Source organism: Megascapheus bottae, chromosome 30, assembly GCF_031878675.1.
Source record: "Megascapheus bottae isolate mThoBot1 chromosome 30, mThoBot2.hap1, whole genome shotgun sequence".
NCBI classification, from domain to species: domain Eukaryota; kingdom Metazoa; phylum Chordata; class Mammalia; order Rodentia; family Geomyidae; genus Megascapheus; species Megascapheus bottae.
The window spans coordinates 2,201,340-2,218,815 of NC_143538.1; the positions used below are offsets into that span (position 1 = coordinate 2,201,340).

A 17,476-nucleotide genomic window follows, 5' to 3' on the forward strand; every position below is an offset into this window, starting at 1 on the left:
TATGTATGTGCTGCCCAGGAATTGAACCCAGGTCTTTGTGCATGCTAGGTAAGCACTCTACCACTAAGCCACACTCCTGGCCCAAACATGTTTTTGAAAGGTATGAAATCCTGGTTTTTTGTTTTTTTGGCTTTGATATTGGACTCTCCTTTTCAGGCTGGCTTGGAACTGTGATCGTCAGATCTCAGCCTTCTGAGTATTAACATACTTAACTCAGCAACACTCTGCAGGTTCAAAGCCGCTCCTGGAACCCAGCATGCTTACCACAGAACCCAGGCATCAGAGAGAGCTGGGTTCTTGGTTCTGAAGCCCCGGACGTGGTACACTGGGTTTTCTTCCCACCAGGGACCACTTGCTGTCCCTGATGATTGTCCTCAAGAGGACTGCACCGGAATCCAGAGCAAGTAGCCACACAGCAAGCACCCACATCCAATCTCAGCAGCTCAGTGACTACATATAAACGTTAGTCCTGCTTAGTTGTGGGTGCTGGGGAGGGCGGGAGGCCAGAAAGCTGTGCCTGCGGTGGGGCCAGGTGGAACAGAGGGGCCCAGCCCACAGCGGGGTTAAAGATGGGGCTCCTTGCCTCAGACTTTCTAGCTGTACAGTCCTGCAGGCTACAAGAGGCCATGACTCAGGAGAAGGGACCCCACTCCCTGCATCTCGAACAAACCAAACCTCCCCCACCTCAGGGTTGGACGTGTGTGTGTCCTGGGGCTTGAACCTGGTGTCTGGACACTGTCCCTTCATGTTTCCTCTCAAGGCTGATGTTTGACCACTTCTGCCACAGCTCCACTTCCAGTATTTTTTTTTTTGCTGGTTAACTGGGAAAGTCTCATGGACTGTCCTGTCCGGGCTGGCTTTGAACCATGATCCTCAGACCGCAGCCTCCTGAGGAGCTGGGATGACAAGTGTGGCCCGGCTTTTTTTTTTTTTTGCCAATCATGGGGCTTGAGCTCAGGGACTGAACACTGTCACTTGAGCCACGACACCATTTCTTTTTCTATGTATGTGTTACCTAGGGATCAAACCTGGGTCTTCGTGCATGCTAGGCAAGCCCTCTACCAAAGGCCAAACTCCCAGCCCTGTGCTGTCTTTTTTTTTAGTGGTCACGGGGCTTGAACTCTGGACCTGGGTGCTGCTCCCGAGCTCTTCGGCTCATGGCTATCAAGATACCACTTGAGCCAGGGCACCACTTCCTCCTATGCCATCTTCTGAGACCCAATTCCCGCCTCCCACCGTGGGTCTGAGTGACAGCAGGAGGGACAGGTGGAAGGCCCAGACAGCAGCCTGTGAATGAGGCCCCCAGAAGGACCAGGGACCAGGCCCACCCAGGGAGGGGTGGGTGGCCAGACACAGGACACTGGCTCGTGCGGCTGACACAAAGCGGCCATGCTGCCCCCAGCCCACTCACGAGAGACAGAGGGACGGACAAGATGGCACGTGGGGACGGGGCAGGCAGCAGGCTCGGCAGAGGCGCCGAGGCGGGCGCTGTGCTGCGTGGAGTGGTTTATTGAGATCCATCTCACAAGGCGGGGGGGGGGGGTGACAGCACACGACAGACGCCTGCCTCGGGCGCATGCAAACTGCGACAGGGTGAAGCGCAAACACGGGGCGACCGAGGTGACACGGGACACGGAATGGGGACACAAGGCTGGGGCGATGAGACCCAAAGGAGAGGGACCGGTCTCCCCACCCCCCTCCCTGGGAGGCCAGGAAAGAAAAAATAAGATTCGTACTTCTTGTAAAACGCCCATTGGCTGGGTGCTTTCTTTCTCCTTCTCTTGAAAAAATAATAAAAAACACACCAAAACGAACAAAAAAAAATCTCAAAAAAAGGAAAGGAATAAAACCTCAATGGAAGGCGAGCGATCGGAGGCCAGAGGAACGAGGCCAGAGGACGGAGGCCGGCCGCGGTGGGGGGCACTGCCTCCCGCCCCTCAGCCCCCCTGACCCCAAGCCCTACAAAAGTGGGTCCATGAGAGAAGGTGCCAGACCTAGGCGGGGCCCCTGGGGGCCAAGCGAACGGGCCAGGTCAGGGCCTCGGGTCAGGGCCCCAGGCCCAGCAGCCTGCCGGGATTCAGTTCATGCCAACCCGGCACGGAGGGCCACGGCCCGTGGGCCCGGGCATCAGTCACAGGTGCAGCTCGTGGGTCTTGATGTGCTCCAGCTGCTCTCGAAGCTGCAGGAACGAAGGCCTGGAGGCCGCGTCCAGATGCCAGCAGTTTTTCATGACGTCGTAGACGGCCGCGGGGCAGCCGTCGGGGGCGTCCATCTTGTAGCCCTTTTCCACCCGAGGGATGACGTCCTTCAGGGGCTGGGCACAGGTGCGGGGGTGAGTGAGGGGCTGGGTGCGGGAGGAGGGGGCTGTCCCCCCACACCCGTCCCCCGGTGACCCCAGGCAGGACTCACGATCCGTGGGTAAGGCACTCGCCCGAAGGAATAGATTTCCCAGAGAAGGATCCCGAAGCTCCACACGTCGGACTTGGTAGAGAATTTCTGCCGTGAGGAGGGAGGAAGGGCGTCAGAGGGTGGGGGAATCCGAGGGTCTGGGGGGCCCCGGGGAAGGCGCCCCACCTTCTCTCGGAGGGCCTCGGGGGCTGTCCACTTGACGGGCAGCTTGCCGGTGTCCTGGGTGCTGGACGCCTCCTTGGTGAGGCCGAAGTCGCTGACCTTGGCCACGTTATCCTCCGACACCAGCACGTTGCGGGCTGCCAGGTCCCGGTGCACGAAGTTGTTGCCCTCGAGGTACTCCATGGCCTCGCACACGTCTCTGGGGGGGGGGTGACCACAGGGCCCTCAGGCTTTGGGGTGAGCCCGTGGAGCGCCCCCACCCTCCGCAGGCCCCGTCACTCACAGCGAGAACTTGAGGAGGCAGTCCCCGCCCAGCACCGAGCGGCCCCGCGACCGCAGGTAGTCCACGAGGCTCCCCTGGGGAAAGGCGCGCACCGTCAGCCGCCGCACCCAGCGTAGGGGCGCAGGGGCAGGGCTGGTGAAGGCGTGGGGGTGGGGGCAGGGGCGCCCACCTTGGCCATGTACTCCGTCACGATGTAGAGCCCGCCCTTCTCTTCCACGATCACGCCCAGGAGCTGCACCAGGTTGCTGTGCCGGAGTTGCCTGGGGCAGGACGTCGTCGGGGGTCAACGTGGCCCCCCGGCCCCGGCCCCTGCCCCCCCCCCCCGCCTGGCCCCCGCTCACGTCATGACGGAGGCCTCGGCCAGGAAGGCCTGCGCGGTGGCGTCGTTCTTGATGCACTTGACGGCCACCTTGTTCCCCCGGTAGTCGCCCAGCATCACGTCTGCGGGGACACCAGGCTGTGCTCTCTGGACCCCGCCTGGCACCTCCGCCCTCCCGGGGTCCCCTGGCCCCACTCACCTCCAAACTCCCCCTTCCCGATGGTCTGCAGCAGCTTGAGTTCCTTCAGGTTCAAGGCCCAGCCGCCTGCGGGGAGGCAGGACGGTGAGGGGGGGCGCTGAGGGCCAGGGGGAGGGGTGGGAGCGGGCGACAGGCAGAGTGGGGCGCACTCACTGCGGTAGAACTCGTCCTGGGCGGCCACAGTGCCCTCCATGACCTTTGGTTTGATGAGGCGTGTGCAGAGGCCATCAGCGTCCGTGGTATAGTGCTGGGGGGGAGGGCGAGATCAGAGCCCACCTTCCCCGCCCCCCCCCCCAGCGACTGCCGTGCACCACGCAGGCCTCACCACCAGAGGGCGGCAGAGGCCGGGCCCACCCAGCTGTTCAGCTGGAAGGACAGGCCAGCCCCTCTCCCGTGGCACCCTTCACCCGCCCCCAGCCGGCTGTGCCCAGAATGCACCCTCCCGGGCCCAGGCCGTGCCAGCCCTGGGAAAGGGGCTGAGGAGTCCTAGGCAGGTCCGTGGCCAGAGCAGGCCACGCCCGTGTGTCCCGAGGTGAGTGTCTGCATGCCTGTGCACGTGCAGGGACTCGGGCCTCGCACTCAGCACTGGTGCTCTCCCCCTCCAACCACAGCTCCACTCTGGCTTTTCTAGTGGTTCACTGAAGCTAAGTCTCACAGGCTGTCCTGCCAGGCTGGCTTTGAACCATGGTCCTCAGATGTCAACCTCGGAGTCCCGGGATTGTGGCTGTGAGCAATCAGCTCACAGGCTGCGGCTTGTTTTATTGTTATTATTATTTTGTCAGTTGTGGGGCTTGACCTCAGGGCCCGGGTGCTGTCCCTGGCTCTGCGCTCTATGACTTTAGCCCCAGGCCTCTTCTGGCAGTTTACTGGAGCTAAGTATTTTACTTTTCTGCCTCGGCTGCCTCCTGAGCAGCTGGGATCACAGGCGGGAGCGGCCGCACCATCCCTGACCCAGGTGCACCCGTGGTTCTGTGACGGAGGCGAGTGGGAGCGGGGCGGCCCGGGACGCGCCCCTCACCTCCACCAGCTGCATGAGGTTCTCGAAGTAGACCTCCTCGTCGATGCTGAGCTTGCTGGCGTGGTACATGATGCGGTAGTGCTCCACCTTGCCCTCGCAGCTCACGCACAGCGTGTAGTCCCCAGGGTAGTTGGTGCTCTCCCTCACCAGGAACAGCCCGGTCTCGGGCGGGTACAGCAGCCGCTCCGCCTGCTCGCGCGTGATCTTGCCGTGGAACCAGCTGTGGCGGGGCGGGGGCAGGCTCACCTCGGCCCGTGCTTGCTCCCGGCCCCTCCCAGGCCTCCTGGTGCCCCCTGCTCCGGGTACTCACGGCATGAGGCTGAGCTTGGTCCCGGCCTTCACGCCCTCCCGCTTCTGGACGTAGTTTGCTGGTATGATGCCTTCGCGGCCCACCTTGTTCTTGGCTTTGTACCAGTTGGGGTCCTGGGGATGGGGGCGCGGGGCTCACTGTCAGGCTGCCACCCCTCCGCAGGGCCCCACTGAGGGAGATGGGACAGGCGGCCCTTACCTTGGTGACGGCCACGATGGTGAGCACGTCTCCCTTGCAGAAAGGCAGGTCCTGCTCAGCGGTGCCGTGGAAGTTGTACTTGGCTATGCACTCCGTACCAGACGGCCAGACGGCCTGAGGGGCAGGGGGCGGGCTGTCGGGCGTGGCCTGGCCAGCCCCACCCGCTGCCCCGCCCTCCCAGCCCCAGACCTGGGCTGACCAAGGCAGGAATCCCACAGCATCCACAGCCATCCCAGCCACTGTGTGTGTGTGTGTGGGGGGGGGCTGAGCTCTGAGGATGAGGCTCAAAGCCAGCCTGGGGGACAGTCTGTGACTGCTCCCTCCAACGAGCCAGCCAAAAGCTGAAAGTGGAGCGTCAGCCTCAAGGGGGAAAAAGCTTCAGGATGGCACCCAGGCTGGGAGTCTGAGCCCCCACAGCGACCCAAGAGACGAAAGAAACAGAAAGAGAAGAAGAAGAAAAGCCAGCCTGGGCTGGGAAAGGGGGAGCAGGAAAAGCGCGCCCCGTTCTCCACGCCTGTGGTACCTGTATTGCTGACATCCTCGTAGGAGATCTGGGGTCCCCAGCTCAGAGGAAGACCCACCGGCCACTTGGTACCATCAGAGCTGCGGGGAGAACCAGGGCTGAGGTGAGGGGCTGCCGGCATACAACTCCGAACCAACAGCCAGAGCTCTGGAAACTCATGTCGCCTGTCGTGAGGGGCACAGACAGCCCTGCGGTGGGCTGGGAGGCCCTCCCAGGAGTGTGGCCCCCTCCACCCTCCTTTTGTGTGTGTCAGTCCTGGGGCTTGAACGCAGGGCCTAGACACAGTCCTTGAGCTTTCAGACCCATAGCTGGTGCCTGGGCGGGCTTCGAGCCTCAATCCTCAGACTCGGCCTCCCGAGTAGCTGGGATGACAGCACTACCCCCATTTTACAGACATGAAGACTGAGGTCCGGCTTTGGCCACACAGCCTGCACTTGAGTTGGGAAGGGGGCCCCCACTTCTAGGCCCTCCTGGCCCGGAGGCTCTGCCCACTTCCCATCCCCCTCCACGTTCAAGGCTCCTTGGGAGATGCGGAGGCAGCCCTGCTGTTAGTCACCCTTCCAGCTGTCAGTTTGCAAACACTCCTCAGCCTGCAGCTGCGGCGGGCGCCCTCCCACTGCCTTGACGGGAATAATGAAAATAATCACAGGGCCTGGCACTGACTGGGTGCCAGGCCCTGTCCTTGGCACATCACAACCAACAGGGGCCGGCAGAGCCCCCAGGGGCCGAGCACCCGGCCACACCACAAGGAGCCCTTTTTTTAAGGATGTGCCAGCCCTGGGGTGTGAACTCAAGGCTGGGCGCTGTCTGCGGGCGCAGCCGGGGCTCTTTCCTGTCCCTGCAGGACTGTCTTCAGTAACAAGCGATGGGGGACAGGCTCCCGACCCGCTCATGCGCGATGATCACACACCTCGCCAGGTACCTGCCTCTCCTCACCGCCCCTAGGGGAGCAGCACAGCCCCAGCTTTGATGGGGCCTGAGCAGATTGTGGGGTGAAGACGTGGAACCCCCACCACACCACAAATAAAGCAGCAAAAGCCCTCAGCTGTCCTCAGAGGACAGCAGGTGGCAGAAGGGAAAGGCAGGGCCAGCACACCTCCCTGTGTGTGGTCCCAGCTCCTGGGAGGCAAGAGGATGGAGTTTCCGTCCAGTTACACTACCTAGTGACAACCTGTCAACCGATCCATAACGGTCTGGGCATGGTGCCTCAACCCCAGCTACTTGGGAAGCTGGAATGGGAGTCAGAGCTGGAGAACCACGGGGGCCCTTCTCAATCCACGCTGGCTGCGGTGGCCCGAACCTGTCACTGCTGGAGGCTGGGATCAGTCACACTGCCGGGCTAGCCCCGGAGATGTCTGGGAGACATCTGATGACGGTCCCCGACGGTCCCCGCCTCCACTGGAAGCCTAAGGGGAGGATCACAGACGCCAAGAACAGGGCTGGAGCTGTGGTTCCCATTGGGTCCCTGGAGGCTCTGAGTTTGAATCTCAGCACACATGCTTGGGCACGCACACACGTGCACGCACGCACGCACACACGGTGGCTCAAGCTTGTCATTCCAGCTGCTGGAGAGGCAGAAGTAGAAGGATGGAGAGGCCTGAGGCAAAAGGCAGCCAAGACCCCACCAGAACCACAGAGTACTAGGGCAGGGCGTGGCTGGGGGACAGCTCCCAGGAGCTGCTCTCCCTGTCTCCGGGGACAAAGTCCACAACAACATCAGGAAAGGACAAACTAGGCCCTGGGCACTGGGCTCACACCTGTCGAGGCTGAGACGTGAGGATCACAGTTCAAAGCCAGCCCAGGCAGGAAAGCTTATGAGACTTCTATCTCCAATTTACAAAAAAAAAAAAAAAAAAAAAAAGCCAGAAGTAGAGGTGTGGCTCAAGGAAAGTGACAGCCAAAAGCAAGCAAGCTGAGCCAGGGTACAAAGCTGTGAGTTCAAGCCCAGGAGGACCAAAAAAAGAGAGAGGACTCAAGTGCAAAGAAAGCACACGTTTTACCTCACATTTGCTAATCTGTCCACTTTTGGGTGCTAGCACTGGGGCTCAGTCTCAAGGCCTGGGTGCTCTACCACTGGAGCCACAGTTCCACTTTCAGCTTTTGCTGGTCAGCTGGAGAAAAGAATCTCCAGACCCTGCCCCGGCCCCCATCCCCCCCACTCTTTTTCTTTGCTTTTTAAAAGTCACACACTTCCATTATGAAAATAAAACTGAAAACCAGGCACACTGTTGAAACCCACGTCTGAAACCCTCCTTGGCCCCTGAGCTGTGGGCAGGGTCTCGGGCCCCCCAGGGTGCTCTCAGCACAGTGCCCCCAAGACCCCTCTGGCCTGACCTATGGCAGAGGGTGTGGGCAGCTGGCATCTGAAGTCCAGCCGCCCCCCACATGGGCCCACAGTACCAACTGCTGAGTGAACAAATGAATGAACTAACCAGGAAAGGGGGGACAGGACTAGACTTCACCCCCAAGGGACACCAACTGTCACCCATCCCTTGGGGCTGGAGCTCCCTGACTTCCTGCCCAAACCACACTCCCGGCAGCCCTTGCGCTGGGGTCCCGGGCACAGCTGGGCATTATGCCCAAGTGCTGAGGTCAGTGACCACGGCCACAGGCTGGCTTCTCAGAGCCCAGGAGGTTGGTCGGGGAAGTGGACTGAGGAGGGATGGGGGTCCAGAGGCTAGCTTTTCCAACCCTGGAGGCAGCTGGAACCCCCAAAGACACGCACGTGGGGAGGGGCAGGAGAGGTCAAAGGCCAGCAGTAGTCCCTCCCCTGGCCAAAACTCCAGTGCTCTCGGGCGCCCAGGCGTGGGAGCCTCCCGGAGCTGTTTACACCCAGCTAAAAATACCCCTGAAAGGGGAAGCAGGGCAGAGGCTGGGGGCATGGCCTGGCCCTCCGAGACTCGGGGGCCTGCAGGGAGAGACGCAGCTGCATCCCAGGGGGGGACAGCCAGGGCACAGAAGGCCCCGTGGCTTTCTCCCTTTTGTTTTGTGTTGTGCCAGTCCTGGACCTTGAACTCGGGGCCGGGGTATTGCCCCACAGCTGGCTTCCGGCTTTTAGGGTGGCACACTGGAGATAAGAGTCTCAAGGACCTTCCTGCCCAGGCTGGCTTGGAACCTCTGTCCTCCGATCTCAGCCTCCTGAGTCGCCAGGATAACAGGCGGGAGCCACCGGCTCCGACTGCTTCTCACTCTTTCTTTGTGCTTGGTACTGAGGGTTGAATTCAGGGCCTTGTGCTTGGCTCGGCGAGCTGATGCTCTACCACTAGAGCCGCACCTCCAGCCCAGCTTTTTGCTGGTTAGTTTGAAGTCTGATTAACATCTTTTTTTTTTTTTTTTTTTTTGGCCCAGGCTGACTGGCTTCAAACCACGATCCTCAGATCTCAGCCTCCAGAGCCAGGCCAGCTGGCCAGCAGAGAGAGGTCCAGGGGAGACTGCCTTTGAGCCTCAAGGTCTCTCCCAGGCAGCCTTTTTGTGCCAGCCCACCCTGTCTGCCTGCTGCCTCCCGGGGCTGGGGCTTGGGGTGCAGTTCAGAAGGTAGAGCAACTTCTCAGCAGGCTCTCCGTCTCAGGTTTCCATCCCCAGGACTGCAGGCAGTGAAGACAGGGGCCACCTGGGGCGGGGGCAGGATTTCAAGGTCACGGGTGGGGGTGGACTAAGGAGACTCGGTTCAGATTCCCGTGGTGGGAACAGAGTTCATGGCGGAAGCAGCTCCGGGGGAGAAAGGCCTCAGTTCCCAGGGCTCAGGGCAAGCACGGTGTCAGATGGGGCACCGCCCCCCCCTGCCCTGCACACCTGAGGAGGGCGAGGCTGAGGCCGCAGCGGTTGGGCTGGTTTGGCAGCAAAAATATCCGCCCCATCCTGGCTCTGCAGAGGGCACAGGCCGAGGGCACAGCGCCACCCTGGCCATGTCACAGGCTGACCCCAGCCCCCACCGGGGTCCCGCGATGCTTAGAGCCAAGTGGAGGGGAGGGAGAGGGGCCTGGACAGATCCTGGCTAGGTTCCAGAGCATTCTGTCTACCCCACCCCCACTGGCACTAAAGGGGGGGCTAATGAGCCAAAGTGATAGTGACAGAATGACAGTCACTCCCGCCTGTCATTCTCCCACCCCGCCCCCCCTACGCATACAGGGACCGGAAATCCTGTCTGATGGTTTGGGAGGTGGAGGATGGGCAGGGGAGCCCCCCCCACGGGGTGCACTGCGGATGCAGGCAGCGGCTCCTGGCCCAGAAAGGTTTCTAATTACCGCTCATGCGACTAATTACCGACACACTGGCGCTGGCCGCAGGGCCCAGGGACCAGGCCTCCCCAGGGCCCCTGCCCTAGGCCACTGGATTTGCATCTCATTTGCGTGCATTTGCATACAACCTCCAAGTCTCCCAGCTCTGTGACCAGAGGGGAGATTGAACCCCAGAGGCCCAGGGGTCGGACATCTAGAACTTTCCTTTCAGAAGTGGGAGGGCAGAACACCAGCTCCCGATGGATGAGCTCAGGCCTAGAGGACGACACAAAGGACACAGACTGGCTACTGTCAGCTCAGGGCGCCCCCTACAGGGCCATCGGTGAAGAACAAGCCCAGCCACCCAGACATACACTGGTGCAGGCCCAGCAAACCTTAAGAAACACCAAATCCTGTCACTGCTACTGGACAGGAGGAGGGAGGCTAACCGGGGGACCAGCCCAGAACCAGCAAGCTTTTAGGCTCAGCTCGGCTGCAGCTTCCTTCCCAGCTCCCAGGGCGGGGCAGGAACAAGAGTTCACACCCGTCACCCCAGCTACTCAGGAGGCGGAGACCTGAAGATCCAGGTTCAAAGCCAGCCCGGGGAAGGAAGGTCCCTGAGGCTCCTACCTCCACTAAACTACCAGAAAAGTCAAAAGAGGCACTGAGCTCAAGTGGTAGAGCACCATCCTTGAGCAAAAAAAAAAAAAAAAAAAAAGGCTAGGAGACAAGCACAAGCCCTGAGTTCAAGCCCAGGACTTGAGTTCATACAGGACTTCACTGCAGAAGCTCCAGATAAGAATCTCTGCCCAACCCAGCCTCTTCCTCAAAGGCTTCTGTCCTTCCGCTTCCTCCAGGAAGCCCTCCAAGACTGTGCTACTCCATGCAAACCTCCAGCTTCTGCTCATCTGGTCAGAAGAGGGACTCACAAGCCCTCCTGACCAACGATGGGCTAATCTTGGCCTCCCCGGCCAGCCAGGGGACTTACCCTGCCCTGCCTGCCCCTCCCCGCTGGCACACAGTCTTGCCTGTGGAGGCCTAGGGTGGAAAGCAGTGGGCAGGTTATAATGGGTCAGATGGATCACAGGACCAAGGGTCCCACGGGGGGTGGGGGGAAAGGGGGGGCGGAGAGAAGGCAACAGCTCTCTCCACTGGCTCCAAACCACAGAAGGGGAGGTGCTGGGGAGGTGAGGCGGAGGGAAGCTGTGGTTGGAGGGCGGGGCGGCCATGTGGGCGGTGCTGAGGAGAGGCCTCTGCACAGCACCCCAGAACCAGGAAGAGAAACTGAGCCCGAGAAAGGGTGGGTGGGGGTGCCGGGCCTCCACCGCCCTGAGAAAGGGCCTGGTGGCCTCGCAGGCCAACCCACACTCTGGGCCTCAGTTTCCCCGTGGAAAGGAGATCCTCAGGACCTTCTGTGCTGCTGCCTGCACTCAACGGGGGGCCACGGGCCCTAGCACCCCCTGTCACGGGGGGGGGGCTCAGCCAGCCGGGGGCCCGCAGAGCTTCTTTATTTTTAGGTCTGAATCTGACTTTAATCGTTACTTAGCGGATTCTATTTCCAGTCCTCGGATGAAGGGACCCAGAGCGGGCGGAGGAGCCAAGGCCAGGCACCCGCTCCTCCACCCATCCTGTCCTCAGCCAAGGGCTCTCCCCAGCCAGGCCAGCACCTCGGGGACGACCCCGCCCTGTGACCTCATCGCCGCCAGAGCTGCGGGGCAGCAGGGCAGCTGGAACGAATGCCCATCTCACCAGGGGCTGGCGGCTGGACATCTCGGGTCACAGCCCCATGCCTGGTTAGTCCTGGCTCTTCCAGGATCATCTGGGGCTCAGTCTCTCGGGAAACAGGGTGGCATTCGAAGCTACTCAAGCGTGAGCGGAGGCACTCAGGTTAGACCTGAGTGAGAGGCAGCGAACACGTACCACACCCCAGAGGCTTTGCCGGCCATCAGCTCACAGGTGGGGGGGCCTAGAGTTCTCCCTACACCCCCCCCCAGCCACAGGGAACGACGGGAATTTGAGGCTGGCTCACGAGGCCTCCGTTCCCACTGGGACAAACACGCCCGGACAACGTTATAGGCGTGGGAGAGACCGCATGGCTGGCTCTTGGAAAGGGCTTCTTTACACCTGATGCATATGCATCATCCGCCTAGAAGGCTGAGTTCCACGCCTGCCTGGTGTGGTAAGAGACCCTGTCTCAAAAGAACAACAAAAAAAGTAAGCAGGCGCTGGTGGCCCCGGGGGAGGCTGTAGAGCGCCAGCCTTGAGTGAAAAGCTCAAGTTCAGTCTCTAGGCTCTGCGTTCAACCCCCTCCCAGCCCCCAGCCCAAAACACAGGCAAAAAGAACACAAAAGGACTCTTTGGAAAGGGAGAATGGGGTGGGAACCAGGGTCCCAGTTAGTTAACCACACAGTGATGGGCAGAGAGAGGGCGCGGGGGAAGGAGGAGGAACAGCTGTCATAGCAGCCAGAGGAGGGGCTGGGGCAGGGACTGCCCTGCTGTGGGGTGAGCACAGGTCCTGGGGTGTCTCCTGGCACCTGCAGCAACAACCACTTCGAGAGGGTCAGGGGGCGGAGCCTTCTTTTGTGTGGGACTTGAACTCAGGGCCTTTTGCCTGGCTAATCCGACTTATTTGAAAAGATGAATGCTGGACCAGTTTTGAGCCACACCTCCCGCTTCTGGTTTTCTGGTGGCTCCTTGGAGATGAGAGGCTCACGGACTTTCTCGCCAAGGCTGGCTTTGAACAGTTGATCCTTAGCCTCCTGAGTAGCTGGGATGAGAGGCGTAAGCCAACATCAGGGCATTTTCTAGCACCTTGATGGGATCACACAGTCCCTTAAAGCCACCCCTGGTTTATACCCAGGAACCTGGACTCAGTCATACCACTCCCCCTCCCCAGCTCAGCGCTATGGTGTCCTGGTGGGCTGGGTGCCAAACTGCCTGCCTGCTTCGGGTTGTTTTGGGGGCTCGTAGTAACAGCCCCCACAACGGCGACAGATGGGGATGAGGGGGGGAACGGGGGCTGAGGTTCCTGGGAAGAGTGGGGAGGGGGGGGCAGCGCCTGAAAACCTTTACAGAAAAAGATGTGGCGGCGGTGGCGCGCGTGCTCACACAGACAACACCCGCACACACTCAGAATGACAGCAGCCACCAGGGCGCAAGCAGGGAAAGGCAGGCAGGGATGTCTGGGCGCTGGCCACCTGGGGGACAGATGGCCAGCTTCAGTTTTGTTTTCTAAGAGAGCTGGTCTTCTTTTTCCTGTCATTCATACACACACACACACACACACACACACACACACACACACACACACACACGTTTTACTATGTCGCCTCCAGATGCTCCTGTCTCAGCCTCTAGAATGGCAGGATTCCGGGAACGCCACCATGACTGGTTGAAATTATACTATCTAAGTGACATTTTCTCAGAAGTGGAGCCTTAAGGAAAATAAATAAATAAATAAAGGTTTGGGCCGGGAGTTTGGCCTAGTGGTTAAAGTGCTTGCCTAGCATGCATGAAGACCCGGGTTCGATTCCTCGGTACCACATACATAGAAAAAAAAAGCTGGAAGTGGTGCTCAGGCTCAAGTGGTAGAGCTCTAGCCTTGAGAAAGTCCAAGGACAGTGCTCAGGCCCTGAGCTCAAGGCCAGGACTGGCAGTAAATAAATAAATAAAGGTTTTAGAGCTTGAGTTCAAGCCCCCGCACAGGCACTAGATAAACTAAACTTTCTTTTCTCCTTTCCTTTCCTTTTTCTCTCTTCCTTTTTGTGGCATTTGGGAATTAAACCCAGGGCTTTGCAAAAGGTAGGCAAGTACCTGATCCCAGAAAACACAGCCTCAGAGCGTTCATATACTGCACTGAGCCTGGCCCTGTTGTCTTTTGACACTCCTCAGGGTTGGCCAAGCCTTCTTGCTCGTGGCATCTGTCTCTGTCTCTGTGTGTATATGAGCTTTTTCTTTTTTTCCTGTGACTCAGCACCTCTGCTCCTTGTGGCCTCTGAAATCCCTCAAAAGATAAAGCCCAGAGCCTGACCCCAGTGGCTCACACCTGTCACCTTAACTGCTCAGGAGGCCGTGTTCACAAAGCCAGCCAGGACTCTTTATTTCCCATTAACTATCAAAACAAATCTTGGAAGTAGAGGTGTGGCTCAAGTGGTAGAGCACCAACCTTGAGTGAAAAAGGAAAGGGACAGAGGCTAAGTCCTGAGTTCTAAGTTCAAGTTCTAGTACCAGCACAAAAAAGAAAAAAAAAAGGCCCACGGCTGGCCACTGTCCCTTCAGGGCACGTGAGGCCACCCAGGGGCTTGCTCCGCCTCCTGGGTCCATGCCCCCATCTCTACCATCTAGGGGTGGCTGAACTCTATTTCCTCTTAATCATTTGTGGGCTCAGCCTTTTGGGGTTCTGGCAAGGGGGGAAAATAATTGAATTCTGGTCTTCCCACACCCTTGAACCGACACAAGACAGAAACAACAGCCACCTCTGGGAGAGAGAGGGGAAGGCACAGAGCTCACCAAATAAAAACCACATCATCCATCCACACTCAGGCAGACAGACACCTTTCTACAAAGGCCTGGGACCCTACCCTGCACCCCAGCAGCTCAAAAAAGCACCCAACCATGTCAAGCCCCGCCTCAGCCCCTTCGGCTGCAAAGGAAGTTGCGGAGGGGTGTTGGGGTACGGTGATAGAGCTTAAAAAAAAACCACATGGCTCACACCAGTCGTCCTAGCTACTCAGAGGGCTGAGATCTGAGGATTACGGTTCAAAGCAGGCAAAGTCCATCAGACTCTTCTCTCCAATGAACCACCAGAAACCTGGAAATGTCACTGTGGTTCAAGTGGTAGAGTGATAGCTTTGAGCTGAAGAGCCCAGGGACAGGGGACAGTGCCCAGGCCTGGAGTTCAAGCCTCATGATGGACCCCCCACCCCCCAAAAAAAGCAAAGGGATAGCACTGAGGCCCTGAGTTCAAGTCCCACTACTGGCAACTAAGTAAATGAAAAATGCACTTCTGTTCTTTTTCCTCTTCATTCTTTTTGGGCCTTTCCCACACCAAGGCAGTGGGAGAACACCTTCAAACAAAGGCTGTGGTTGGAGACCCAGACAAGCAGGGTGTCTCTACCCTGCTGCTGGCGGGACTACAGGGGTGTGGGCCAGCCCTTGCCTGCTGAGGCTGGAGGGAGCTGCTAACAGACCCGCTCCTGCCTGGCCCCTTCTCACCTCACTGGTGTTCTGAACTTCGCTAGTTTGCTCCTGAGCCGGCTGGGGTGACATGGGGGACCCCCAAGAGACCCCGGCACCCCTCCCGGTGAACCCAGCCATTAGCACTGCAGAGCTGGGCCTCCAAGTCCTCTCCAACCCCGTTCAGGGGTGCACATGCTCCATGCGAGCTCCCTGCTGGGCCAGGCTGGGGCTGAGCTCACCCCAGACCCCTGGGGACCTCAGTTTCCCAGTGTACCCCCTGGAGAGGGGTCATACTCCTACTTTAACTTCACAGACCCAATGTCCTGCTGGGCCAGGCTGGGGCTGAGCTCACCCCAGACCCCTGGGGGACCTCAGTTTCCCAGTGTACCCCCTGGAGAGGGGTCGTACTCCTACTTTAACTTCACAGACCCAATGTCCTGCTGGGCCAGGCTGGGGCTGAGCTCACCCCAGACCCCTGGGGGACCTCAGTTTCCCAGTGTACCCCCTGGAGAGGGGTCGTACTCCTACTTTAACTTCACAGACCCAATGTCCTGCTGGGCCAGGCTGGGGCTGAGCTCACCCCAGACCCCTGGGGGACCTCAGTTTCCCAGGGTACCCCCTGGAGAGGGGTCGTACTCCTACTTTAACTTTACAGACCCAATGTCTGCACACCTCCCTTCCTAACACCTGGCCTTGGAGGCAGTGGGGGCTTGCTTCTCAGGTGCCAGGCGGTGAGAAGGTGAAAGAACACCCAGGGTCACTTCCACCCGGGGCCAAGGCCCTGCCCGCTGTCCCCGTGTCCCCGTGTGTGTGTGGGGGGGGGGGTCAGAGTTCCCTCGGCCCCGGCTGGTGCCCTGACCACACGTTCAGACCCAGGCCAGGCAAGGGGCCAGCAGAGGGCAGGATCTGGGGGTCGAGCACCTTCCCTGGCCGGCTGCACACAAGCGTGTGTGGGCGCTCCGGGGACACTCGGGGGACACTCGGGGGACAGTGTCCCCCCGCGCCGGCCTCCCTCCCTCCCCCTCCCCCGGGCCCTGCCGGGAGTCCCGGGAGGATTCGAACCCGCGACGGCGGCGTGGGGGCGGGAGGAGGCCTCCAGGCCCGGTCCTCCCGCGGTGGAGGCCGGCGGGGACCCCCCGCCCCCCGCCCCGTCCCCACCCCGCCCCGCCCGCGCTCACCTCGGTCGGGGCGGCGCGGTCCGGGCGGCATCAGCGGCCTGCGGGGCGGCCCATGCGGCCGGGGGGGGCTCGGGGGACCCCGGCCCGAGGCCCAGCACCGAGGGCGAGGCGGCGCGGCCTGGCCCGGCCCGCGGGAAGGGGGCGGGAGTCGGGAACAATGTCGCCGCGCGGCCCCGGCGGGGCTCCGCGTCCGAGCCCCGGGCGGCGGGCCGGGCCTCGCGGGGCCCCGGGCTCCCGGCCGCGGGTCCCGGGGCGCGGGGTGCGGCGCCGGGGGTCCCCGAGGTCCCCGCCCCGCGGGCGCGCACGGCCCGACGGCGGGCGCCGCGCTGGGACCCCGCCCCGGCGGGGATCGCGCCGGGCGGCCGCGGGCCGGGACGGCGGCTCGGCTCGGCGGCTCGGCGGCTCCGGCTCGGCGGCTGGGGGGCTCGGCGGCCGCACCTCCCCGGCGTCGGCGCCGCTCGCCCCAGGCTCGGCGGGGAGGAAACTCGCAGGCCCGGCGGGGAGGAAGCGCGGCCCGGATCCTCCGCCCGCCGCACTGCGCCTGCGCGGGGAGGGGGCGGGGCGGCGCCGCCTGCCGGGCGCCCGCGGAACTGCAGGGGGCGTGGCCCGCCCCGCGGGGTCGGCTCGGGCCCGGAGTCCACGGGGCCGGGGTCGGCGCAGGGCCCCGCGTCAGTGCCCGGCCTGGGGTCCGTGCCCGGCCTGGGGTCCCTGCCTGGCCTGGGGTCCGTGCCCGGCCTGGGGTCCCTGCCTGGCCTGGGGTCCGTGCCCGGCCTGGGGTCCCTGCCCGGCCTGGGGTCCCTGCCCGGCCTGGGGTCCCTGCCTGGCCTGGGGTCCCTGCCCGGCCTGGGGTCCGTGCCCGGCCTGGGGTCCCTGCCTGGCCTGGGGTCCGTGCCCGGCCTGGGGTCCCTGCCTGGCCTGGGGTCCAGAGCTCAACCTGGGGTCCCTGCCTGGCCTGGGGTCCAGAGCTCAACCTGGGGTCCCTGCCTGGCCTGGGGTCCAGAGCTCAACCTGGGGTCCCTGCCTGGCCTGGGGTCCCTGCCTGGCCTGGGGTCCCTGTCTGGCCTGGGGTCCCTGTCTGGCCTGGGGTCTCTGCCCTCCTGGGAGCCAGCTCTGGGCTGCCCTGTGGAAGTCTGGAGGCCTGGGGACCGCCCCTCAGGGCTGTGGAACTCCATTCTGCTGTGAGCATTCACCACTCACTCACAACCATTTCCAAGCCTTGCTCACAAGCCCCGGGGCAGACCTGCATTATTGCCGGCCCGTCATTGTTGCCCAGCTCTAGTGAGAGGGCAGCCAGTGGACAGCGCTGGAGATCTGACTGGTCGCAGTGGAGACATTTGTTCAAGGTCCATTGGAAACCATACAGAGCTGGAGGGGGGTTAATAAGATCTGGGGGGCTGCAGGGATGATAAATAGTCACATGTGCAGCCGGGAATGTGGCCTAGTAGTTAAAGTGCTTGCCTAGCATGCATGAAGACCCGGGTT

At 61.4% G+C, this 17,476-nt stretch overlaps 1 protein-coding gene across 1 annotated transcript; it reads right to left on the bottom strand.

Annotated features, from left to right (window-relative positions):
- Positions 1-1,434: 1,434 nt before the first annotated feature.
- Positions 1,435-16,220, bottom strand: Csk (C-terminal Src kinase). The gene is made up of 13 exons (XM_090321368.1): positions 15,995-16,220; positions 5,422-5,501; positions 4,899-5,012; positions 4,701-4,813; positions 4,391-4,610; positions 3,526-3,619; positions 3,373-3,438; positions 3,196-3,295; positions 3,024-3,114; positions 2,855-2,928; positions 2,575-2,770; positions 2,410-2,496; positions 1,435-2,314 (listed from the first exon to the last, which is right to left on the bottom strand). The coding sequence occupies exons 2-13, from the start codon at positions 5,434-5,436 to the stop codon at positions 2,132-2,134; spliced, it is 1,353 nt and encodes a 450-aa protein (XP_090177494.1). The 5' UTR covers positions 5,437-5,501; positions 15,995-16,220; the 3' UTR covers positions 1,435-2,131.
- Between the last annotated feature and the right edge of the window lie 1,256 nt (positions 16,221-17,476).

Coding starts and splice junctions, on each gene's coding strand:
- Csk (XM_090321368.1), bottom strand. Junction 2,497..2,574: donor CCGAGGCCCTCCGAGAGAAG/GTGGGGCGCCTT, acceptor TCCTCACGGCAG/AAATTCTCTACCAAGTCCGA. Junction 2,315..2,409: donor GAGTGCCTTACCCACGGATC/GTGAGTCCTGCC, acceptor ACCTGTGCCCAG/CCCCTGAAGGACGTCATCCC.